Genomic DNA, 26,202 nt, shown 5'->3' with positions numbered 1-26,202 from the left:
ACCACACTGTTTGAAGTATTTATAATTTATAATTAAATTGCGCCTTGCCAGTGACGTTACCCTATCACATACGCATCTAAAAAATATGAATTACGTATGATATTTAAGTTTACTGTGTTAAAAATACACATAGCAATTTTGAAAAAGGTAAATAAGTGACTGGATTCTCGGTGCTGTCTTAGTCCCAGTAAACTTAACCTACCAATTTACCTGTCTGTCAACCACATTTTTGAAGGTAAATCTATATAATAAATATAATATTCTGTGTTTGGAGAGAGTCTGGGTGCTTTATATTGCTATAGCAAGGCCGTCAATAAGGAATACAACATTATTGTTTCTTTATTTGAATCAGTGCAGTATCAGTTTAAAAAACATAATTCTGGACATTTATTTTTTTACATTTTTTAGGGACTTGTGTCTGTCGACATGGAAAGGGAGAGCATAAGAGACTGAGAAAGGAAGATTGACAGAAAAGAACTATAAAAAATGTAACAGCCCAGTGCTAGTGGCAGGAGACTACATCGAGAGTAGCAACTATAATATTATTAAAATTATTAAGGCAGGACTACATTTCTTTTTAAGGTGGAAAATAAGGAAAGTCATGGGTACAGTATTTATTGAATGTACTCATGACTTCAAGGTAATGTTGCATTTTACTCACAGTGTCTACATTTGGAGAGTAAATGACTCGGTGACCCAAAACCTGATCTAGTGTGCTGCATACAGGAATACATTATTAAGAACAAAGTAATATTGTAAGGAGGCTCATGGTTATATATCAGTCGAACACCTTATCCTTGAGAAATGTTCCATGACGCAGGCCAGGGGACCGTGGCAGATGCACTGCAGCTGAACCTCATTGGCTAGACCAGCTGCTTCTCAGCAAGTTGTCATGAGAGCATCAGTGAACATACAGAACCCAGCTAGCATTGTCAGAAGACAAGCTTGCAGGAGATTCCAAAATGAGATTCCACTTCAGAAATTATTGATGTTGATATTGATGTTCCAGTTTAAACGAAAAGCTGAACTGTATGGTTACTCAGAATTGATGGTGACATAACATAAATCCAGGAACAACACTCAATAACACACAACACTTTGCAATAAAAACACTCTCTATAACAACAATAATAACTCCTAACAATAACACAATAATTAACAGTAATTTAACAGACAATAGACATTTTCCCCAAAACCCTACAGTCAACAGGCGGAAGCAGAAAGCATCACCAACCGTGCTCGTTACAATACTAACTACTTTGGAGACGCTATATTTTCAATAAAATACAATTATATTTGTAAAAATACAGTTTCAAATTACAAAATAAGATTTGCATAGGTATTCCAGAAAAATCAATTTTGTCATTAAAATGAAACAGTGAAAAATGAACACGTATCAACCTACAGTAAGCAATCATGCAGTGGGTCCTTGTTTCCACCAGGGGACCTAATATTTAATAGAGTGTAGGGCTGCATTTAGCATACACATTTTGGTAGATATCTGGTGGAATATTATGCAAGGGTTGGTGGTCTGATGATTCTGGCCCTAAGATGGCATTCAAAATGTCCCAGTGTGGTTTGATGGAGTTTAAGTTGTCACTCTGGGCAGCAACTGCCATTTTCAACATTATTGTCCATGAACACACATTTTCAACATTATTGTCCATGAACACACATTTTAAAAAGTATTGTCCATGAACACACATTTTAAAAAGTATTGTCTATGAACACACATTTTCAACATCATTGTCCATGAACACACATTTTAAACATTATTGTCCATGAACACACATTTTAAAAAGTATTATCCATGAACACACCTTTTAAAAAGTATTGTCCATGAACACACCTTTTTAAAAGTATTGTTCATGAACACACATTTTAAAAAGTATTATCCATGAACACACCTTTTAAAAAGTATTGTCCATGAACACACATTTTAAAAAGTATTGTCCATGAACACACCTTTTAAAAAGTATTGTTCATGAACACACATTTTCCCACAATAACTGTGTAGTATTTTGCACTCATATCACTTTAAAAATCAACCTGGTGTCCCCTGTTAACAAACTACACAGTCCACAATGCACCTAACCAGACTCAACTTCCTGCCAAACGAATACTCAGAGGCACTGTTGTCAGATCAGAGGTTTTGCCCTCCAGATTTAGAGGTTCTATGTTTCTTCTCAGGGCAATCTGGAGAGAGGAAATGGGTAGAGGTACATTTTTAATTTTAGAGGGTTTTTTTTCTGTCTGAAATCTGTTTATTCATAATGTGCCAGTCCTTCCTTCAGTAAGATTGCAGGTGTGCTGTAACATCATGCCTGTAGTTAGCTGCTGCGACCGTTGCTTTCTATAGCATTTCTCCAGAATGACTTTGACTGCCACAACATTATAAGATCACTTCATATGCAGCAGGTAATAGGGCCCCTAGACCCACGTAGAGTCTGTGCTGCATAGAATTTGAGTGAGGGGCTCAGGTGGGGCCCTATTACTGGTTGCACAGAAAGTTAATTTAGTTGTAATGCCAGTCAGCGAATATTATCTCGGCTCTATCCTCGGTCCCCTGTTATTTACTATTTATATGTTTCCCCTCGGCCACATTTTAAGATCTCATGGCATACACTGTCATTTTTACGCAGACGACACTCAAATCTATATTAATTCAAACCTGATATCAATGTTGCTGCCTCTGCCCTAACTGCCTGTATCTTTGATATAAAAAATTGGATGTCGCAAAATTTTTTACATCTTAACTGTGACAAGACTGAGGTAATGCTGTTGGGTACTCCCCGCCAGCTAGGTAAAACCAATGCTTTATATCTGTCTGTTGATGGAACCATTCTTGAGTTCAGATCTAAGATGAAAAATTTGGGTGTGATTTTCGATCCTGGTTAACATTTGAATCGCATGTGCTGAATACTGTCAAGGTTTCTTTTTTTCACCTTAGAAATATTGCCAGACTGCGTCCCATGCTTTCTCTACCTGCAGCTGAAAAACTGGTTCATGCCTTTGTTTTCTCCAGGATCGATTACTGTAACGCCCTGCTCGCTGGGGTGTCTAATAGCATCCTCACTAAAATTCAATTTGTCCAAAACTCGGCAGCCAGAATTTTGTCTCAGTCCCGCTCAAGAGATCACATTACTCCTGTCTTGGAGGCCTTGCACTGGCTGCCTATGAGGTTTAGAATTGATTTTAAAATTTTAATGCTGACATATAAGGCTCTTCATGGGCTAGCTCCGACTTATCTGTCAGATCTTTTATCTTTTTACACTCTCACTCGCAACCTCCGCTCTGCTGATCTCAGACTGCTGTGTGTCCCGCCTGCTCACCTGCACTCTATGGGCGACAGGGCCTTCTGTTGTTATGCCCCTGTCACAAAGACGGCCAGAGTGGGTGGCGTCAGACCAGACAGGAATACACAGACAGAGACGGTGGTGATGAGGAGCTGAGTGCAATGGCTGCACTCAGCGTTTATTTAACAAATAAAAGGGTTTAACAGTACAAAAAACAGGACACGGCACTTGACGCCAAAAGAAACATATAAACAAAACGGACTAAACAGTGAACAGACAAACGGACAAACACGGTGAGCAGATAACACTAATTACTTTACTTTAGACTTTCTTTTCTCCTTCTCTCTCTCCCGTTCTCCACTCACCGAACACCAACCACGAGTGACTAAAAATGTGCCTATTTATACTGTTGTGCTGGGATTCAATTACTAATTAATTATTCACTTGAATCCCAGCACGTGAATTAATTCTGTGCAACCCCGTGCTCACATATTACATTTAACCAGCACGTGAAGTGATTTGTGCTCTCCTCGTGCCTAAATACAAATCTACACTTTAAATATACGTGAAACACAGACCCGTTTATATCCCGTGTACCAATCTATACACCAACATTAACACACACACGCACGCAACATACAACACAGATCACACAAATGCACACAGGGGCGGGGCACTTTGCCACATATACCCCCCCTTGTGCGCAGCACACATGGCCTCAACGGCCACCTCCCCCCTTAAAAACCCAGCAGTCCAGAACAAAGTCTCGGGCTGGGAAGGGAGGCTTCAGTGGGCCCTTGGCTGGCAATGCTGTCAGCACCCCTGCCGGTAGTGGCACGGCTGACAGCCTGTTGGTCCCATCCTGCAGCGAAAAAGCTGCGGGGGCAGGTGGTCCCCCGACCTCCCCCTTCTTCGTAGCCGGCAGCTCCCTCCTGTGGGGCTCCGGCCACAAGAACTCCTGCAGCGAAACTGCTGCTGGGGAAAGTGGTCTCCAGACCTCGTCCCCCTTCTTCGTGGCCGGCAGCTCCCCTTTCTGGGGCTCCGGCCACCGTACTCCCTGCGGAGGTACGGGCAGCAGAGGCAGCTCCTGCTCCTCTCCTCCGGGCGGTGGCGGAGGCAGAGGCAGCTCCAGCTCCTCTGCTCCTGGCGGTGGTGGAGGCAGAGGCAGCTCCAGCTCCTCTGCTCCTGGAGGTGGTGGAGGCAGAGGCAGCTCCAGCTCCTCTGCTCCTGGCGGTGGTGGAGGCAGAGGCAGCTCCAGCTCCTCTGCTCCTGGAGGTGGTGGAGGCAGAGGCAGCTCCTGCTCCTCTGCTCCTGGAGGTGGTGGAGGCAGAGGCAGCTCCTGCTCCTCTGCTCCTGGAGGTGGTGGAGGCAGAGGCAGCTCCTGCTCCTCTGCTCCTGGAAGTGGTGGAGGCAGAGGCAGCTCCTGCTCCTCTGCTCCTGGCGGTGGTGGAGGCAGAGGCAGCTCCTGCTCCTCTGCTCCTAGTGGAGGAAGCGGTGGAGGTGGCGGAGGCAGAGGCAGCTCCTGCTCCTCTGCTCCTGGTGGTGGTGGAGGCAGAGGCAGCTCCTGCTCCTCTGCTCCTAGTGGAGGAAGCGGTGGAGGTGGCGGAGGCAGAGGCAGCTCCTCTGCTCCTGGCGGCGCTGGCTCCCTCCGCTGTGGCGGCTGGGCTGGTGCGCGCCGTGCTGCCTTCAGCAGCATGAATAGAGGCTGCTGGGGGACACCAGCCTCCTGCCCTTCTCCCCCCCAAAAATTTCCAGGGGGTTGGGCCTGTAACTCCTCCCCTTCCGGCCCTTGGGGCTGAACCAGCAGGCATTTTCCCTCTGCTGGTGGCTTGGGTCCCAGGGCTGTGGAAGCCCCGACTTGCCTCCCTTTGGGCTGTGGACGCACCGACTCCTCCCTTTTGGGCTGTGGACGCACCGACTCCTCCCTTTTGGGCTGTGGACGCACCGACTCCCCCCTCTTGGGCTGTGGACGCACCGACTCCCCCCTCTTGGGCTGTGGACGCACCGACTCCCCCCTCTTGGGCTGTGGACGTTCGGGCTCCCCCCACTCAGGCGTAGGACGTTCGGGCTCCTCCCACTCAGGCGTAGGACGTTCGGGCTCCTCCCACTCAGGCGTAGGACGTTCGGGCTCCTCCCACTCAGGCGTAGGACGTTCGGGCTCCTCCCACTCAGGCGTAGGACGTTCGGGCTCCTCCCACTCAGGCGTAGGACGTTCGGGCTCCTCCCATTTGGGCTGTGGACGCTCAGGCTCCTCCCATTTGGGCTGTGGACGCTCAGGCTCCTCCCGCTTGGTCTGTGGACGCTCAGGCTCCTCCCCATAGCTGCGGAAGGGACAGTGGGCGAACAGGTGATCCTGGTCGCAGAGGAGGCACCCCGGCGATGGCTTGTTACATCGCCGTGGATGCCTGGCCCTTAGGCGGCACTCCTCCTCCCTGTCCTTCACCTCTTTATCCGGTTCCTCCTCCTCCTCACCTTGGAAGGGGCAGATCGCCACCGTGTGTCCGTAGACTCCACAGGCCATGCACCAGCCTTGGTCCTCGAGGCCCCCGAGGAGGTCCTCCAGGTCCCGGCAGCCGTCTCTCCAGCCTTCCATTTTCACTTTTTTTTTTTTTTGAAACCAGTCCTGTGGTTTTTTTTTTTTTTTTTTTTTTTTTTTTTTAAACACAAAACCCCCTCTCCTGGTCTGACGCTTGGAGGCGCTGTTATCCCACGATGACACCACGTGTCACAAAGACGGCCAGAGTGGGTGGCGTCAGACCAGACAGGAATACACAGACAGAGACGGTGGTGATGAGGAGCTGAGTGCAATGGCTGCACTCAGCGTTTATTTAACAAATAAAAGGGTTTAACAGTACAAAAAACAGGACACGGCACTTGACGCCAAAAGAAACATATAAACAAAACGGACTAAACAGTGAACAGACAAACGGACAAACACGGTGAGCAGATAACACTAATTACTTTACTTTAGACTTTCTTTTCTCCTTCTCTCTCTCCCGTTCTCCACTCACCGAACACCAACCACGAGTGACTAAAAATGTGCCTATTTATACTGTTGTGCTGGGATTCAATTACTAATTAATTATTCACTTGAATCCCAGCACGTGAATTAATTCTGTGCAACCCCGTGCTCACATATTACATTTAACCAGCACGTGAAGTGATTTGTGCTCTCCTCGTGCCTAAATACAAATCTACACTTTAAATATACGTGAAACACAGACCCGTTTATATCCCGTGTACCAATCTATACACCAACATTAACACACACACGCACGCAACATACAACACAGATCACACAAATGCACACAGGGGCGGGGCACTTTGCCACAGCCCCCAATAAATTAATGCTCTCGGTTAACGCAGGCAGGCGCATCACACAGGGTGAGGCAATCCACACACAGGCAGAGGACGGGCGCGAACCCGGGACCTCTCGCACTAAAGCATAGCGCCAATACCGCTGTACAAAGGTGGTGGCTCCTTTGCAAGGAACTTAAATCGGGCTTATGTCCCTGTATGTGACTACGTAACCTATCAGCCCTGCTGCTGCCTTTCCCCGTGCACATTCCACTCTCCCCTGCCTGCGTTAACCGAGATCGCTACATTGGTGTTAGAAGTGGACGCAGGTACCCCGGCACGCACTCGTCGGACTGTAGCTTGGTTAGCAAGTCCGGGGTGGACTTGAGGCTGGTAGGGGAGAGTGTAGCATGCACGGGGGAAGGCAGCAGCAGGACTGGTAGGTGACGTAATCACACACAGGGACATAAGCCCGATATATGCTCCTTGCAAAGGAGCCGGCTCTTTTGTACAGTGGTATCGGCGCTATGCTTTAGTGCAAGAGGTCCCAGGTTCGCGTCCGCCCTCTGCATGTGGATTGCCTTGCCCTGTGTGATGCGCCTGCCTGCGTTAACCTATATCGCTACTATATATATATATATCCTATAGACAGATAGTATAACAAAAAACATTTAGCAGATTACTGAGATCATAGCAATTCAGTGGTATAGCATGAAGCAGAAGTTGTTCATTCATCCTCTACCCATGTTCTTCTGTCAGATCAGTTAATTATGTATGGTTACACTGAATCTGCAAATGAGAAACTTATGGTTACTGTCAATGAGTATAGATTATTCATGAAATATGTTTAATGCATCATATAAAAACTGAATATTTGTAAGGATTTATGAAAGTGTGTTTTCAATAGCTGAACCTTCAATAATTGTGGTTTCTGTAATGCATAGGTACATACAATGGTTCGCAGAAGTATTCACCCGCCTGCAAAGTTTTCACATTTTGTTGAATTACAAATAATGTATGCACAGTTTTTCAAACAAACTTTTTTTTATTCAAAGCTGTAGTGGTTAAACTGAACACTGTTATATGAGGAGGAGGTTAAATGTCAGCAAAACTTGCAAAGAAAATGTACAAAATGAAATTCACTGGTTGCATAAGTATTCAGCCCCTTAAGTCAGTACTTGGTAGAAACACCTTTTGCAGCAATTACTGCTATGAGTCTTTTCGATAGGTCTTTACTAGCTTTGCACAGTAGGATGGTGACATTTTTGCCCATTCTTCACAGGAAAATTGCTCCAGTTCTGATGAGTTTGTTGGGGATCGTCGATGGACTGCAATCTTCAAGTCTCACCATAAATTTTCGATTGGATTCAAGTCAGGACTTTGACTGGGCCACTCAAGAACATTAATTATCTTCTTGTTCAACCACTCCAGTGTGGCTGTGGCTTTGGGTCATTGTCCTGCTGAAATGTGAATTTCCTCCCCAGTTTCAGAGTCTTGGCTGACTCAAACAGGTTTTCCTCAAGGATTTGTCTGTACTTTGCACCATCCATTCTCCCCTTTATCCTGAGAAGCCTCCCAGTCCCTGCTGAAGAGAAGCATCCCCATAACATGATGCTGCCACCACCATGCTTGACAGTTGGGATGGTGTTGACTAGGTGATGTGCAGTGTTGGGCTTGCGCCAGACGTAACGCTTGGAATTTAGACCGTAAAGTTAAATTTTTGTCTCGTCTGACCACAAAAACTTTTTCCACATGTCTGCAGTATCATCTACATGCTGTTTTGCAACCTCCTTACGTGCTTTAAGATGAGGCTTTTTGAGTAATGGCTTTTTTCTTGTCACACGTCCATACCGGCCAGCTTTGTGTAGGGAACGGCTTATTGTTGATGTGTGAACACTGACTCCCATCTCAGACGCAGAACTTTGCTTTTTTGGCTTCAGAGTGACATCCCGAACCAGTTTCCTGCTTGCCCAGCTGCTCAGTTTGGGAGGGCGACCTGATCTGGGTAGTGTCTGTGTGGTATGATGCATCTTCCACTTCTTGGACTTCACTGTGCTGAGGGATAATCAGCACCTTTGAAATTTTCTTGAACCTTTCTCCTGCTCTGAGCCTCTCTACCACTTTATCCCTGACTTGTTTCGAAATGGTTGCTTTGTTGGATCACTATGTGAGTTGCAGCTTGAAAGTCTTTATATACCTGAGGGAAATTATCTACAAGTTAAACCACTTTGAGTACACACAGGCTGAAACCATTTGACTAATTTTGTGACCTTTCAAACAAATCATTTGCTCCTGTGCTGATTTAGGGCTGCAGTAGCAAAGGGGTTGAATACTTATGCAACTGAGATTAACCTGTTTTTCTCTGTAAATCTTATTTATATTTTATATGCATTTTTTAACTTTTCAATGTGGAGTAGGTTGTGTAGATTGTGCAGATTCCAGGCCCGGGTACTCTCCCGCCTAGACTACTGCAACTCCCTCCTGGCTGGCCTCCCTTTGTCCGCCACCCGTCCGCTCCAGCTCATCCAGAACTCTGCTGCCCGCCTGGTGTTCTCTCTGCCTCGCTTCGCCCACGCTACTCCACTACTCTGCTCGCTCCACTGGCTCCCGATCACCGCTCGCATCCAGTTCAAGACTCTTGTACTAGCCTACAGATGCCTTGACCAGTCTGCACCCAGCTACCTCCAGACCCTGATCTCTCCCTACACCCCCACTCGACTTCTCCGCTCCTCCTGTACTAGAAGACTGGCTCTACCTCCTCTACGCTCCCCTGCCTCCAGAGCCTGCTCCTTCTCCACCCTCGCCCCGCAGTGGTGGAATGACCTTCCTACAGATGTCAGGACTGACCAGTCCCTGACCATCTTCTGGTACCTCCTCAAGACTCATCTCTTCAAACAGCACCTGTAGAACTCCTCTTTTCCCTCTGGACACTTATCACTCTTCCTTAAATGCGCTTTACTTGCTCTTATCTACTCCCTATTTTACTGCATTTAATCCTGTACTTTAGAGTACTGTAATCTGTCAAGTGTCATTTAATCTGTAGGATTTTGTATTTAATTATATCCTGATGTAATTATCATTGATACTGCTATCTGCTTCGTTATTGAATCGTATTTTGTCATATACTTGTACTTGCTAGAACCAAAGTCATTGTATTTTATCTTGCTCTTAATTGTATTAATACTTGTACTGTGATTCTTTGAAGTGTATTTTTGTTTAAGACTGTAAGTCACCCTGAATAAGGGTGTCTGCTAAAAAATAAATAATAATAATAATACATGTAAAGTCTAATTTGAAAGCTTCGTGGAGTAGGCTCATGTGCCAACAAAATGTAAAAACTTTGCAGGGGGTGAATACTTCTGCAAACCACTGTATAATAATTGTATTAAATGAGGTGTAGATGCATGCTGCCTGTGTTTACTGTATACCAAGGACTCAACATTGGATATGTTGACTATAGCTAGTGTGACAGAGTAGGGGGAGGTTGTGTGCAAAGCACAGGCTCTGAACATTGGTGCATGTGTGTTTGGGTGAATGACTGGTTGCCAATTACCAATGGTCACGTCCTATAAAAGGACAAAGCAAGGAATATTTGATCTGGGTTGTGTAGGAGAGTGTGGAGCTGAGAAGGAGAGAAACAGAGAAGAGTAAGAAAAGTACCATGATAGCTGTGCTTGGGTGCTGTTTTGTTTTGATTAGTTTGAGAGTTCTGTGTGTAGTGTTTTGTTCAAACTATTATTTTGTTCCTGTGTTTTGTTTGTTTTGTGTAATTAAAAGGGTGCTGATGCGCTGAACTGCAGTACTGTCTGTGGGTGTTTGCTACTTCTTCCACTGGCCAGCCTTGACCGCCAGTCACGTTACCACATATGGTGGCAGTGGTGGGATAGCACACATCCTCCCCCTACACTGTCACACTAGATAATAGTTTGGAGATAAAATACTGTTTGTAGTATACCTATTCACTCTATATAGGAATATTACCATGTAAATGTCAGCAATGTTAATATGTACAGTTGACCCTGGCTCTAATGGTACAAGATTGTCATTTAGTGCAACAAAGTGCCATTCGTTTTTCATCAGGGAAGTCTAGTGGGTATATTTCCATGACACCCCTTACATGAGAATATGTCATAAACATGACTGAGGAGAGTCATTAGAAATTTGACACCAAATCAAATGACCCTTCTTGACCTTTTCAGGATTCTTCACTTTATGAAGCCTAATCGACATGTTGACCGCCCGTTGAACTTCACTGCAGTGCAAAATACCAAAACACTATGAAAACACCTATACAATATTTCCATTACACACATTCAGAATATACACCGTAAAGCCAAAGACAGCATCAGTTGTGAGAATTATTGTAATTTTCAAGAGTATAGTGCTAATATTGATGCATGAAATGTCTAATTAAAATGTTTTGAAAGTCAAAACACACATTTATACAATATATACAAACCAAATATAAATAAAGGAAAATACAAAACGGTATATACAGTACATCGGAATTTACAAATAACGGTTAAATACATGGGTTTTGAGAAGACGGTAGAAAACAGTAAAAGACTGAAAAGTCCTGAGGATAACCGGTAGCTGGTTCAATGAAATACATGAAATACGCTTTAAAAAAAATCAAGAATAAGGAAAATTCGGTGCAAATCTAGATTTGCTGAGTGCTGCCGACTTCTTGAGACAGACAGTGTTGACCGTGACACGGTTCAGTTTGTATTAACAATGTACACAATCGTTTTGGGTTTTTTTTTCTAATTACAGTGCTCCCCCTTTATAACACTGTAGTCGGGAACCATACTTAAGAGTCTGTGCTGTTTGTGTTCCGCCTTATAACAAGACTACTGGTGTTAGTGTAATGGCATTATGGGGCACCGTACCGCCTTATAACCTGGGGGACTGTACTGCCGTATAACCTTACAAAGGGGGAGCAGTGTATATTTATTTCAGTTTTACACTTAAATATTGAGTTACCATAGCTAATATTAGATACAATGTCAGATCTTTCAACACTTGTTTAAAATGACATGTTAGTTACAGTGGGGTTACCACTGAATTAAAGCTCTGAAGCCGCCGGCTGATTCTCGTCTCGGAGGTTCCGGGTCTGCCCATCTTTCACTAGACTTTATCCAATGCCAAATCCATATACCGCCACGAATTGGGAAGGAATGGCAGATGTAAGGCGACTTTTAATTGGATAAATTATTACATGTACTATTTTCTTTAAAGTCATTGGTTCTCATTTCATTTTCAGTGATTTGATTGGCAAAATTAGTATGTGTAATAATTAGACTTACAACATTTATTAATTCAAATTAGACCATGTACTAAATAACACATTTTTGACCTTGATGACCTTCCATAACATACCACGTTTTAACTCGTACTGCAAAATACACCACACCGCTAAATAAAGTATTTGTTTTAATGTCAGTATTTGTACATAGCAATTGAGTGTTTTACATTTGTGGATGTACTATTTATTTACATAGAGCTACAAAATGAAATATAAGAAGCTTTTATATAGTCCTGGAGATAATTTTAGAATAAATGGCCAAAAACTAAAAAATCATAATTAATTATTTTAAGTGTAATCATACGTTCCAATCGCATCTGATGAAGCAAGCTCCTGATAAAATGTTAAATGTGTCCAGATTTGCCAATATAAGTTTCATTTAATTTGATTTATCTATATAATTTATACACCCATCTACCAAGAAGGGTCACATTGTAGGCTGCTAAAAGTACTTCCTTACTGCTGCACCAAACTGTACTGTTCGGTTTCAAGTGAGAAACTAGTTTGAAAACATTTAATTGTATAGAAATAGTGACATTATATTCAGAATAAAGTCTCTGATATTAAAAAAAAAAAAAAAAACTGTCGAAATTTCATCCACTCCAAAAACTGCTATCTCCTTGTACAGTCAATAAGCACTGTTTTGTGTTGCATGTTGGGGGATTGTGAGCAACACTTCTTAATTCCTTCCTATGCTTTTAAATACAGTATGCCTGTGCATTTCAGAATACTAAAAGTTATTTTTTGTGCCCAGTTGAAATTTTCATTCACTCATTCAAGACATCATTTGTGGTCATGCCAGTGCTGGAAGATGCACAGTGTAATTATGATTAAACATGTGTGGCTGTGCCAGGTGGATTTATCCTAGTGGATAGAACTGACACTTTAGTCATGTCTGAGATGGATCACTTCCCCTCGTGTAATTGTGATGAACTTGACTGCTTTATCTCCAGCTGAGTCTTGACAGTAATGTAGAGAAACTAGTTTGAAAACATTTAATTGTATAGAAATAGTGACATTATATCAGAATAAAGTCTCTGATATTAAAAAAAAAAAAAACTGTCGAAATTTCATCCACTCCAAAAACTGCTATCTCCTTGTACAGTCAATAAGCACTGTTTTGTGTTGCATGTTGGGGGATTGTGAGCAACACTTCTTAATTCCTTCCTATGCTTTTAAATACGGTATGCCTGTGCATTTCAGAATACTAAAAGTTATTTTTTGTGCCCAGTTGAAATTTTCATTCACTCATTCAAGACATCATTTGTGGTCATGCCAGTGCTGGAAGATGCACAGTGTAATTATGATTAAACATGTGTGGCTGTGCCAGGTGGATTTATCCTAGTGGATAGAACTGACACTTTAGTCATGTCTGAGATGGATCACTTCCCCTCGTGTAATTGTGATGAACTTGACTGCTTTATCTCCAGCTGAGTCTTGACAGTAATGTAGAGATAAATAAATGGATTCAGGTACCAAATAGAGCAGTAACGTGTTTACACAACTACTGCAGGATCAAAGCAGCTAACATGCATGAGCTCTTCTGATGGTAATGGATACAACTAATTCAATATGTCGATAAAACCAATACATATTGTCATAAATTAACGAAGAAGGAATCTTCCAAATAATAACCCTTTGATTATTATAGCAGGTTACAGCAATTTGGCAGGTTGTTCACAGCAACAACAAACAGCACTCCTCTAACACCCCCCCCCCCCCCAGCTAGCATACATACTGCTATTTTTATACCCCCCCCCCCCCCCCCCCCCCGATCCCTCAACATTGCAACACTGCAGTATCGTCCGCACACCCTCCCCCTAGCTCCTGCGCCCAACAATCCCCTGAATCCCTGGCCGCACTTCCCGTGCTCGGTAGAGGTCAATGCTGATGCAGAGTTGCATACAAGTCCCAGAGTCAGCCCTTTGTTACAATACACTGTAGACTATCAATGGCATCAAACAAAGGGAGGTGGGTAGTAGTACACGCAGCAAAAGAAAAACAATGTGTGTGTACAGGATAAAAGAAAACTAAAAAGGAGAGAAGATTAACACACAGTGGAAAAAAAAGAAACTTTATATAGGAGTCCTGTATATATGTATGTTCTTATGCTAAAGAACAGATATACATACACTGTTTTATATATATATATATATATATATATATATATATATATATATATATATATTGTATATATATATATATATATATATATATATATATATATATATATATATAATATATATTGTATATATAATAGCTGCTGGACTTTCTGCTCAACTAACAAAACCACTGACCCATTAACCTCAGTGGATGTTATGTTATGCATTTGTAATGCTAGCTAGCCCCCAAAATATGGCTTAGCATAGGTCCCTAACACAGGACCGGATTAACCAATATGCCAATAACACCATTCGCTATACTATGTAAGGGGCCCCCAAATTATGATTTAGTGTAGACCCCCCATGTCCTTTAATCTGGCCCCGCTTCTTCCCCTTGCTCCTTTCTCTTTGTGTCCATCTTCTCCCCTTGTTCCCCGCCTCCTTGTGATCCCTATCGGCTCCTGTTCTCCTTAGTTCATCTTAGCGATGAAAGCTGTATTGGCTAGTCCTGCCTTATAAAATTGTCTGTCACCAGAAACTGTGGAGATGCCCTCTGACCTCACTGGGACTACTTCCCATGGGCTGTGATGTCACTGGGCTCTGAAGCTTGCCTCCCTCTGTTTACATCGCCCACATCGCTACCTCCCCTGGGCTACATTAGAATCAAATTTTGTTTTTATGATGTAAGAAGGGGCATAAAATGTGTAAAAACGCCAAAAGGCCAACTGATGGATGTAACAGATTATAATCAGAGAGTCAGCTATCTCATGCCTAGATCCTTCATACAGTCCATTTGTTGACACTTTTTGAAACAGAGAATACCTTCAAGTTACAAAATACATGTTTATGATGAGGGAAGAATTACTGTTTTATTGAACCATTGCCAGAAACAATGCGAACGAACACATCCAAACTAAAATCATACCAAATCTGCAATTGCCCTTCTAGCATGATCTTGCTTGGATTAACCCAAACATCTGGATTTATCATTTGTTTTGTTTTTCTGACAAGTACTGTGGTCATTTTTCTTTTGGGTCAAAAACTAAACAACTCCTATTTAATGGGAACACTGTCAAATAACACTAATACATATTTACTGTTTAAAGCAGTAACATAAGTATGCAATGTACTGTAGTAATCCCATTTATGTTTCTCTTCACAGGTTAGTACTCTAAGTCAAGAAGTAGCACAATTAAGTAAAGACATAAGAAATGTTATGTTTCTTATTGAAGAATTACTATCTTCAAAGAAAACTCCAGTATTTTGCCACACTCACAGCACTTCTGTGCAAAGTTTTCAAACTACAATGACTAGGACAACAGAACAGTCTTGCATGCATTCCCAAGCAGGGCAAAATGCTTGTCCAACAGCCCAACTTTCTCAAGGCAACCCAGTATCAAGAGTTTTTGAAATGGACTCCTTACATACCAGTAACAGTCCACAGAGGGATGGGACAAATCCTCAGAGACCTATGGAGAGTGACCACTATTATCCACCCTTCCACATTCAATTACTGCCCCAAGGGGATACTTTGCAATACGTGAAGTGCACTTCCCCGCAGTCAGACTCAACATTAACTCCTCTTCAGTCTATTTCATCCACCCTTTCTTCTTTTGTGTGTTCTTCTCCTGAAACATCATCACAGTTTGTGACAGGCAAATTAGCAGACAGTGCAGGGTCTGCTACCAGATCGTCTAGTCTTGAAAATGTGCCCATGTTCTGGGACCCTCTGGAGAAAACCACAGTTTCTTTGCAAAATCTGTCGTTATAAATCATGAAGGCTTCGAATGATTTCAAGGACGACAAAAGCATACATGTATAATGATGCAATAATAAGCAGCACTCGAAGAATGCCTCACAGCTGCCTGAACTAAAAGGTGTTAGTACTGCATGACTGCTTGCTCTGGGGTCTTTCACTAAAATCTAGGGGATGAAACAGCTGGAAACTTCACTTAAAGTGAAACAGTCAAAGATATATATATATATATATATACAACCAGTTCATTCTGCAAAAGGTTTTAGAAGCATGCTAAAAGGGTTTGACTGCAGATTCACATTCTATGGACATTTTCAAGTAGCGTATTAGTTGGGTTGACTTCATTCATGTAGTTGCTGAATGGCCATGCAGGTCACCGCAGCAGGAAGATGAAGACAAAGCAATGTAAGCTCACTATTTTTACTGGGGGTTATGATCGTGTGCTCTCTAGATTGCCCCTGAAAAATATCTGAAGCTCTATTCACTGCAGGTGATCAGGCAGGGCTTCTGCTGTTCTGTCTGTCAGTTTTGCCACAGTGAAGGAAGAGTTAGCACTGCATGCTATCTCCTAAACAATCAACCTTATAGAACCAGTAGAGGATTACTGTATTAGAAACTGCATGCTGCTATTCTGTAAATCAAACTCTTCATTTATTTATTAAATACAATTACTATTTTTGTAAACCTGGTATGGAAACTGCATTCATGCTATGAAAAATATTTATAAAGCTTGTCCTTCCAACAGAAATATATATAGTTATGATAATGTAGGTAAGAGACTGCACGTTACAAGTGATTGTAAAAATTAAAAACAAGGCAATATTTTATTGAAAATGTTTAACATTTAACATGTAATGAATGTATGTAACATGTATATATTACTTGCCTCTTAAATCTGGTAGGCTTTATGAGATTATCCTTATTGTTAAGTAAAGCGTTAGGTTACTTACCGTAACCCTGGTTCCCTGAAAGAGAAGAAGACCACCAACGACATTATGTATGGGATATGCCTGTCCATTGGGTAGGTAATTGCTGAGCTCTCTATACCAGAGCTGCCAATAGGCACCTTCCTGGGATGATGCACTTGGTCCCGCCCACATTAAAACTGTCATCCTGAGGAAGCCATTTCTCTTTTTCCATCGAACCCGTGAGGGCGACCGATGCGACCTCGCGGTTGGTGGTCGTCTTCTCTTTCAGGGAACCAGGGTTACAGTAAGTAACCTAACCTTCCCTTTCAATTCGAAGACAACCACCAATGACATTATGTATGGGATAATGTATACTAGAGCCGTCGCGAGGGAGAAGGAATGGCAGCATCTGAGGGATGCATCAGAACCGCATAACCCAATGGTTAGTGGTGTGAGCTTACACCCTCAAGGACCCTTGTGCGTAACGAAGGCAGGGTAGGATCTACCACATTTAGGCGGTAGAACCTGGAGAAAGTATGCGGCATAGCCCAGCTAGCCGCAGTACAAACATCAGACATCGAGGCCCCTTTGAAGAGGGCTCAAGATGTAACCAACCCTCTAGTGGAGTGTGCGGCTACCCTCCCAACTGAATGGCCGATATGGCTGCAGCCATCAGACCCAACAGTTTCTGGCACAATAGGAGGGTGACCTGCGATCCCTGTCGAAACAGGGAGAGGCAACCCTGGATAGCTGCAACTCTGTCATCTGACAGGTATGCGTGCATCATACTGAAGTCCAGCCTGAGCCCCAAGTACGTTGTGCACTATACCGGTGTAAGCTGACTCTTTGCATCGTTGTTGGTGAGGCCCGGCCTCGCCAGATGCTCTGTTACAACTGTCGTGTGGGCAACTGCTCTATCTCACGACTGGAAACAGATCAACCAGTCATCGAGAGACTCTGATCCCCTGCAGCCGCAGGGGGGCCAGGATACCATCCACGCACTTTGAAAACGTACGAGGAGCTAAGGAGAGGCCGAATGGCAGCACAGCAAACTCATAAATGCTTCTCTGAAAAGAAAAGCGGAGATACTGCCTGTGCTCTGGACGAATGGGAACATGAAAGCTGCCATCCTTTTTGGGAAGCAAGAGAGACGAATGCCTCGCTTGCATAGCAAGGCGGCTACTTCCTTCTGAAGTACCGAGGTGAAGTACCGAGGCCTGGAGAGGGTCTGTCACGAAAGTATTTGTGATACCTCAAAAGGGAGGAGCTCCCAAGCGGAACTGAAGCGCGTAACCGTTTTGCACGGTGGCGAGCACCCAGGTGTCCGAAATGTAAGCGTGCCAGTACTGTCGGTTGTGCCGAAAAGGGGTCTGAGGCCGCCAGCTTTCAGGGGCCCTGCTTGGGCTGCTGAGGTTGTGGTGGGGCAGTTTGGGGTGGCTGTCTAAGGCGTTGACCCTGGAAACACCTCCTGGGACGCTGGTGTGTGGGCTGGCCACGTCCTGCATTCCCTCTGCCTTTCGGGTGTGCCCTGTATGCGATGTCTTAAGTCACCCAGTGGAGCCGTGGGGACTGGAACTGTCCTGGTAACAGTCCGTGTCTGAGGAGCTCGTCAGCAGTTTGACCTGCCCCACGCAGGAGCGCGGGGAGGGAGCGAAAAGGTGGCCACCTGCCGAGACGCCTCGCATTTCCGATGGGATTTCTGCAAGATCTCCTCCACAGCTGGCCCAAAGGTATGTCCTGGGGATATAGGCACGTCTAGCAGCGCAGTCTTATCCGCATCAGGAACTCTGGCTTGGGACAGCCACAGCTGCCTAAGAGCACCGTGTACCATGCGGCACTGTGTCTGTGCACTGACGCTGTTGCGCTGGCATCATGTGCCGTGTGCAATGAGCACCTTGCGCACCGAGATACAGAAGTACCAAGGGCTATGTGTGCACCACGGTACCGAAGCACCGGGTGGCAGCTATGCAATTGTGCCTACCCTAACCACGCGGTCACACACCTGGTCAGCACGTAGCATGCACCAGGGGGACACAAGGGCAGAAGCCACGGTGGGCGAGTTGAAGCAGACAGCAAAAACCCATGGTAGAATAGATAGATAGGGGAGAGCACACTGTTTGTTTTCAAGGCCCCACTCACCAAGGTGGGCAGACCTACGCAGTCAGTGAGGTCTATTCGACAGCGGGGATGCGGCATGGCCTAGCCCTGTGGAGGAGAGCACGGCTGGAAGAGCCACTCAACAGCGGGGGTGCGGCAAGGCCTAGCCCTGTGGAGGAACTATGTACTCTCAAAAAAGAAATAGACAGCCACTTGCGGGTGACTGCACAGGCAGTCGCTCACACACGACAGACAGATAGCAAAGAGCGGCCTACCACGCAAGCGAGGAGGCCTCTGAAAGACAGAAAGGCGAAAGGCTCAGTCTTTTCAAAGTCGTTGATTCCAGGGAAGCGGCGAGCCAGCTTTCAGCACAAATGCAAGGGAAATACAATTGACTCGATTCGAATCGAGAGGCTGTTTTCTATCAGCACGCTCTGCTCAACACAGAGGTCTTACCGTACCGTCTTGAGAAGGAAAAAGAGAAATGGCTTCCTCAGGATGACGGTTTTCATCCCTTGGTGGGCGGGACCGAGTGCATCATCCCAGGAAGGTGCCTATTGGCAGCTCTGGTATAGAGAGCTGAGCAATTACCTACCCCAATGGGCAGGCATATCCCATACATAATGTTGTTGGTGGTCTTCTTCGAATTGAAAGGGAACTGATTTGGCCAGAATAGCAAATGGGTTTTATCACCCAGAAATGCAATATTAAGTCTCATATTAAGTTATTATATATTACTCAAATTGCCGTTGTTTACATGTGTTGAGTTCAATGCAACGCATGCAAGATATCAGAAAAACACATTATCTTCATCTGTAAATTATTTATTTTATGCCCAAAATGTATACATTGTGTGAAATTATTTATAGATAACCTGTTATATGATAATAAAAAAATGTTATTGCTGCCCGGTTTCTAAATCTCTTCTTCACTGAATTGCAGAAGATAACTTTGAAAACTGGTGTAAAATGTAAAAACTGCTTTCATAAATATCTGTGACTCTTTACAAATAAGGGAAATTGCATATCAATGGTGTCTATCAATGTTTAAAAACGAACATACAAAAACATGTATTTTCATTTAAATTGTAAGCCATTTGAAAGAAGAGAAGAAGAAACAGAGAATGGATTGACATAAAAGAAAAATATTGGGATATAAGAGCAATATAACATTAATGATCAACATAGATAAGCAGTAGGGTTGTATATTTGTAAAGGATTCAGCCACTGCTAAAAAGTTCCCTTTAGCAAAAAGATTGTGGTGCAGCATGACCACATTAACTCATCTCAGTTGGAGTATGTTTTTCAAGCAATGATTATAACCAAAGACTCGGATACATCATTGTGGAAGTGTGGCAGGGTGAAAGCCCTGCCTAGGCATGGGGGTGTGTGTGTGGGGGGGGGGAATGGGAGATATTGGGTGGCAGGGCGGGGGTTAAAATCCTCCCTGCAAAAACACGTGGGAATATGGCTGGAGCCGCCAATTGAGTAAATAATTAAATGATTAATTAGACTCCAGCCATAGGGGTATTTAAAGGGTGATCATGGGTCTTGGAGAAAAATGATTAGAATTGATGTTGGTGAGAGGTGGAGGTGTGTGTTTTTATGTCCCGCGCTGTCCCGTCTGTCTGTTTCCGTGAGTGTTTTGTGTAGACCTTTTATTTTGGCCCTTGTGCTGTTTTATTTTGTTAATGTGTTTTGTTCTGTTCAATGTTCAGTGTTTGTAAATAAACATGCGCATAGAGCTTTGAAGCTGCAGCTTCCTGTGTCTGAGTCTCTCCCTGCCGATAACATCCGGGCTGTGACACTACCCTGTCACAATCATATACATGGCTCATTCCCTCCTAAATGGACCTCATTTCTTAATTATCCATTCCTTACCATCTTTCAAGTAATGGTGTGTGCAACAGTGTGACTTACTACACACACCCTCACAGACGATTATCAAAGTACTGGGATAGAGCATGTGATCGTTATCAGTGCATTCAATGGAAGATAATAAAGGGTTATTGTCCTGGTGGCACAGTATGGGCCAGTTGGTACCTACTGATCTACTTGTATATGCAGTATGTAATCATTTTAAAAATCCAAATCAACTGTAACCCACCCCTCATATCTCCAGCTTACTTCAGTACTGCAGTGTAAAGCAACAATACACACAGAACTCTCTTCTGTTTGAAGCTGGGCAGTTCTGGTATCACAACATTCTTGTGTAGCCAGAAAGTTCATGTGCACTTGAACATTGCTTGTGGCTTCTGTTTCTTGCTGTTTCAGGGCTCCATTATTATAAAGTAGGTTTAATGATCGTATAGCACTGCATTGCACTGTCTAATGTTACGTACAATACATGTATAACACATTTAACAATGCATTATTGTATCATTGTATATAACAGATCCTTATACTAAAGTGCTACTAGATTATGCTAAAAGAAACTAAAAACATTACTTTTGTGTTTCTGAAGCAAGATCAGATTAATAATGCAGCTGCTATATATATATATATATATATATATATATATATATATATATATATATATATATATATATAGTGCCTTGCAAAAGTATTCAGACCCCTGACCAATTCTCTCATATTACTGAATTACAAATGGTACATTGAAATTTCGTTCTGTTTGATAGTTTATTTTAAAACACTGAAACTCAAAATCAATTATTGTAAGGTGACATTGGTTTTATGTGGGGAAATATTTTTAAGAAAAAAAAAAAACTGAAATATCTTGCTTGCATAAGTATTCAACCCCTGTGCTGTGGAAGCTCCCAGTTTAAACCGATGAAAGAAATTGCCCTAACGAGGACACAATTACCTTACCATTGGCCTCCACCTGTGAACGATTAAAGTTGCTGTCACATTTTCTGGATAAAAACCCCACTGTTGAAGGATCATTGGTCAGGCTGTGAATCTGAAGGAAAATGAAGACCAAAGAGCATTCTACAGAAGCTAGAGATAAAGTAATACAAATGCATAGATTAGGGAAAGGGTATCCCAATGAGCACAGTTGGATCATGCAGCAAAGTTAATAAAAAGTGTAATATTAAAAAAAAAAGTTTGACCACACTGTAAACATGTTATAATACATTTAGTTGTAACTTCAAGGTTAATTTGTAAACAGAAAGGTACTGGATTTTATCATTAGGAAGAGGGTTTGCATTTTTTTTTCTAGACCTAATGTACTGCCCTTGATTTACAGTAGCTTCCACATATGCTTCAAGTTCTCCTCTGCTTGTGGGTTTCATGCCTTATTGTTGGTGTCAGTAGCTGCATGCTGACTTTTGCCTAGTCAACATAATCTTAAGGTCTGAACAATACCAGTGGCAGGCTGACTAATCTAATGAACAGGATCAACGACACTGTTGTTGTTAAGGGCACTAGTTTTTGGCGGTTGCAATAAAAATAGTAATTTTCTTAGTCGTAGATGTTGATCCTTGCATCATTACAGTTCACTTCATTGTCATTCAATTCACAGAACAGGAAAGCGTTCTTTTTTATTATTGTACATGATATGTATATAGAAACAGAAAGATACCAGATCTGGGATCAGGTGTGATGAGGCACAGTTAACCCCTGTGAAACCATCGTATGCACTAACTTGTTTTACCACGAACCAGCTATTATTTATCTTTACACAGTGGTGTTTCATAATGAATTCTGATGATTTGAATGCTATTGTGTGACACCACAGTATTACCCCTTGCCACTCAGTTATCAAGCAGACCACAGTTTGCTTGAATTGAAATGATATGTCATCATCTGCTCTAAGCTGGGTTTCTTCTGGTTTCAAGCATACATTACTGAGTGCAGCGCTGAGAAAATTACAAAGAATATCAGCTATACTAATGTATTTTGACAGCTGCATTAGAGCAAGGACACCTGCACATTTGTTTTGTTAACCTTTCTTCTTTATTTCCATTGTCAATACTAATGTGAGACACACACACACACACACACACACACACACACACACACACACACACACACACACACACACACACTGACACACACACACACACACACACACACACACACACACACACACACATATATATATATAATTGTTGTTACTCCAATTAATGTATATTTATTTAGGTTATTAAAAAAAATAATAATAAAATTGGGACCATGCCAGTTTTACCTGCTACAGACATTTTAATTCAGAATTTCTGAACAAGGGAGTTGGTTGTTCAGAAATCCAAGGGTGTAAATTAATCCATAGAGAAAATAATGTGTCTTTAAAAACAACTGTGTGTTATTGACAGTAATTCTGAACCTTTGTTGTTGTTTGACATTTCTGTTTTGGCTCTTTCTGTAGAGGAAAAAACATGCCTTAATACCCCAGACACTGTACCTCCCTGGTGCTTTTTTAATTACCCACAGTGAAGCTTATGAAAGCCAAGAATTACAGACCGGATGTCGCCTTCTAATTTGTATGCATTTTATATATAAAAAATGTGAATTGTTGATATTAAGAATTCTATTTTTGATATAAAAATTCGAATATTGAGAATTATTCATATTAAAAATATTATTACTGATATCAACAAAACATGAGTGATATCAGTTATAGAATTGTTCATATCAGAAATTGGGGATTACATGTTAAAACGGCTTGCCATAGGAAGGCTTCTATAAAAATGTCTTGGATAAATTTAACAGCATAGTTGGTTGAGTACGATTACCTGACCTTGGAATAAGAGCACGGGGCTTATCACCACTGAAGATCAAAACGCATCTGGGTCAACAGCTATAAAAACGTCTTGTCATACTGGCAGTTGAAGACTTACAGGTCTCCTAGATATTCAGCCTTTTAAAAAACGTTTTTATTCATAAAACACTGACAGAAATTAAACAGAATCGTATGAAATTAAAATGATAATCAAGTTCCTTTGATGTCTTGTCTTTAAAATCTCAAAATCTCGATCTCTTCAGCCACAGTGTATAAAACATGTATGTAAGCAGTTATTATTTTTTTTTTTTTATAGTTTTCCTCTACAGGAAAATATTGCATCAAACTGCAGTATAAATAATAATTGAATACCAAATAAATAAATAAATAACAATTTACTCAGCAATAATATTTTTTTCTATTATTATGAGTAAAGCTGTCTCCTCTGTATGTGGCATCTTTCATTTATCCTTGGTATTAATACAATAGGTACTCAAAGAGTAGGCATGCTTTTATTTCTGCTGTTTTTTTCCAACCTTGATCTCATCAAAGGCTATAATTCCACTGTACAATTTTTTGAAAAAGGAATCAACAGACAAAGGTTCTCATTGTGAGTAAAATATACTTTTTTATTGAAAGATTCACATGATGTTTAGATTTTTTTGTGCAAAATGTCTCCTCGTTTCAACAATTAAAACAACAAATGTTACCTGACTTGTGTAAAACTTCCTCAGTGAGAAGCAGTGTGCCACAGGTTTAAGAGATATAATATTTCAATGAAAAGCACAAAATGCATTTAAAAAACATGCTGTATATGTTTGTATGTTTGTTTTTTCTCCTGATTCTGAGAATTGAGAAATAAGAGGAAAATCATGGTGATTCAAGCTAAAAACAGTTCTTCATAGAAAGTTAATGATCATAATATTCTCAAAAGAATTGTTTAAAAATATGTAAAACAAATGGTTCCAGGGTTTGCTTATGAAACAACAATAGCAATTGACACAAGCATAATTTGGGGTGCCCCTCCAGGCTATGGGGATAGGACTATATTGGTAAGCACACTATTAGGTAATTACTTTATTACCGGGGGTTATTTTTGGAATTTGATAGACCAGGCTTCGTCCCAGGGAGGGGTACCAGGACCTATATATAGACAGGACCCTGCATTGTGTTACCTGACAGCAGGCAGCTCCAGAACATGTTGCATTCAGCAAATCAGGGCTAAAATTAAACCACTCTTTCCAAACTGTTTATGCTTACTAGACCATTTCTTCCTCCTTTACCCCTGATGCAATACTTGTAGTGATTACAGTGAAAGTCCTTTGCTGCTAAAACATTTATCCATGCTGCTTAAGCCCCTTTCACACTGGCACTCCTACCCAGGTCCTGACCCGGTTCCAGGATAAGGGCGTCTGCTAATAAATAAATAAATAATAATGAAATAATAATAATAATAATTAAATTAATAGAGGTTGCCAGTTTTATTGTACTTTAAAATAAAATTATTCTGAATGTTATACATAGATTGCACTGCCTTGTAGAATGCAAGTTCATGGGGAAACAGGGTGAAAATGTAGCAACCAAGCACTAATGAATAAGTGTATGTGAAGGGAAACCCAGTGGGCAGAGTGGCATGAATTAAACTATCCCCCTTTAGAGCCTTCTACAATACTGTACAGCCAGTCACTAAAAATACACCCTGCCATGAACTTTAATCAACATTACATTAAACTGGTAACATATATTAGTTACAGTACAGTTTTTCCACTGCATGCTGTTAATTGCAATACACATTCAAGTTTCCCTTTGTAATTGGATGGGTCACATTTCTAATAAAAACGTTTTAGCAAAGACACAATTAAAATAATTTAATTTAGAAACACATTAAATTGAGCTACATAGCTGCTATAATTTGATCAGCTTGTGATCTGGGAGCAGAGTGCAATGCACATGTCACTGTTTAAAATAATTGAAGGTAAATGAGATGAATTTTCTCAGAACTATGACCGTTGTCAACTTTTAGGACTCTAGACACAAAAAACAAATGATGTGTGAAATTACATTTACAATTAAATTAAAAACTATTTAATAAATGGGTGAACAGCAAGTCAAAAAACGATTAAACACTTTTAATAACACTGAGGTATAGACAAGGAAGAGCACATTATATAATATGGAATAATATTATATGGTTTTATGAGATTTATAAAATGGCAGGCAGAGATGCTGTTCTCTGATTGCTCAATCACACGTTCCACCCATTGGAGCTTCATCACAAAATATTATTAATAAATATATATATATATATATATGGGGCATTCAGAACAGAAAATAGGAGGCACTTTTTTACACAGAGAATTGTGAGGGTCTGGAACCAACCCCCCAGTAATGTTGTTGAAGCTGACACCCTGGGATCCTTCAAGAAGCTGCTTGATGAGATTCTGGGATCAATAAGCTACTAACAACCAAACGAGCAAGATGGGCCGAATGGCCTCCTCTCGTTTGTAAACGTTCTTATATTCATATATATATATATATATATATATATATATATATAAATCTGCCAAAAGGTAAACAAAAGCAAAAAGGATATCAGGAAAATGAAGAAAACTGACTCCATGACCCCGTCTTCCTAAAATATAGCAGGATTTACAGCTGGTTTCAACAGGGGGGTCAGGGAAAAGATATGCAACCCTATTGTAGCCCTATTGGTTTTAACAGGGGCTTTTGACACAATATTTACAGTAAAGTTAAACTGCTA

The 26,202-nt window shown here is 41.8% G+C and overlaps 1 protein-coding gene across 1 annotated transcript in view; it reads left to right on the top strand.

Annotated features, from left to right (window-relative positions):
• The window catches only part of LOC117435691 (potassium voltage-gated channel subfamily H member 8-like), a 95,277-nt gene extending 78,446 nt beyond the window's left edge, over positions 1–16,831 (top strand). Inside the window, exon 16 of the mRNA XM_034059046.3 lies at positions 15,163–16,831. Coding sequence (XP_033914937.3) covers positions 15,163–15,771 — 609 coding nt within the window. The 3' untranslated portion in view covers positions 15,772–16,831. The remainder of the gene's footprint in view (positions 1–15,162) is intronic.
• The last annotated feature ends 9,371 nt before the right edge of the window (positions 16,832–26,202 follow it).

The sequence above is a fragment of the Acipenser ruthenus genome, chromosome 3 (genome assembly GCF_902713425.1).
Source record: "Acipenser ruthenus chromosome 3, fAciRut3.2 maternal haplotype, whole genome shotgun sequence".
NCBI classification, from domain to species: Eukaryota; Metazoa; Chordata; class Actinopteri; order Acipenseriformes; family Acipenseridae; genus Acipenser; species Acipenser ruthenus.
Note: the sequence above shows the minus strand (reverse complement) of the source record. Positions and strands in the feature narration are given on the sequence as shown.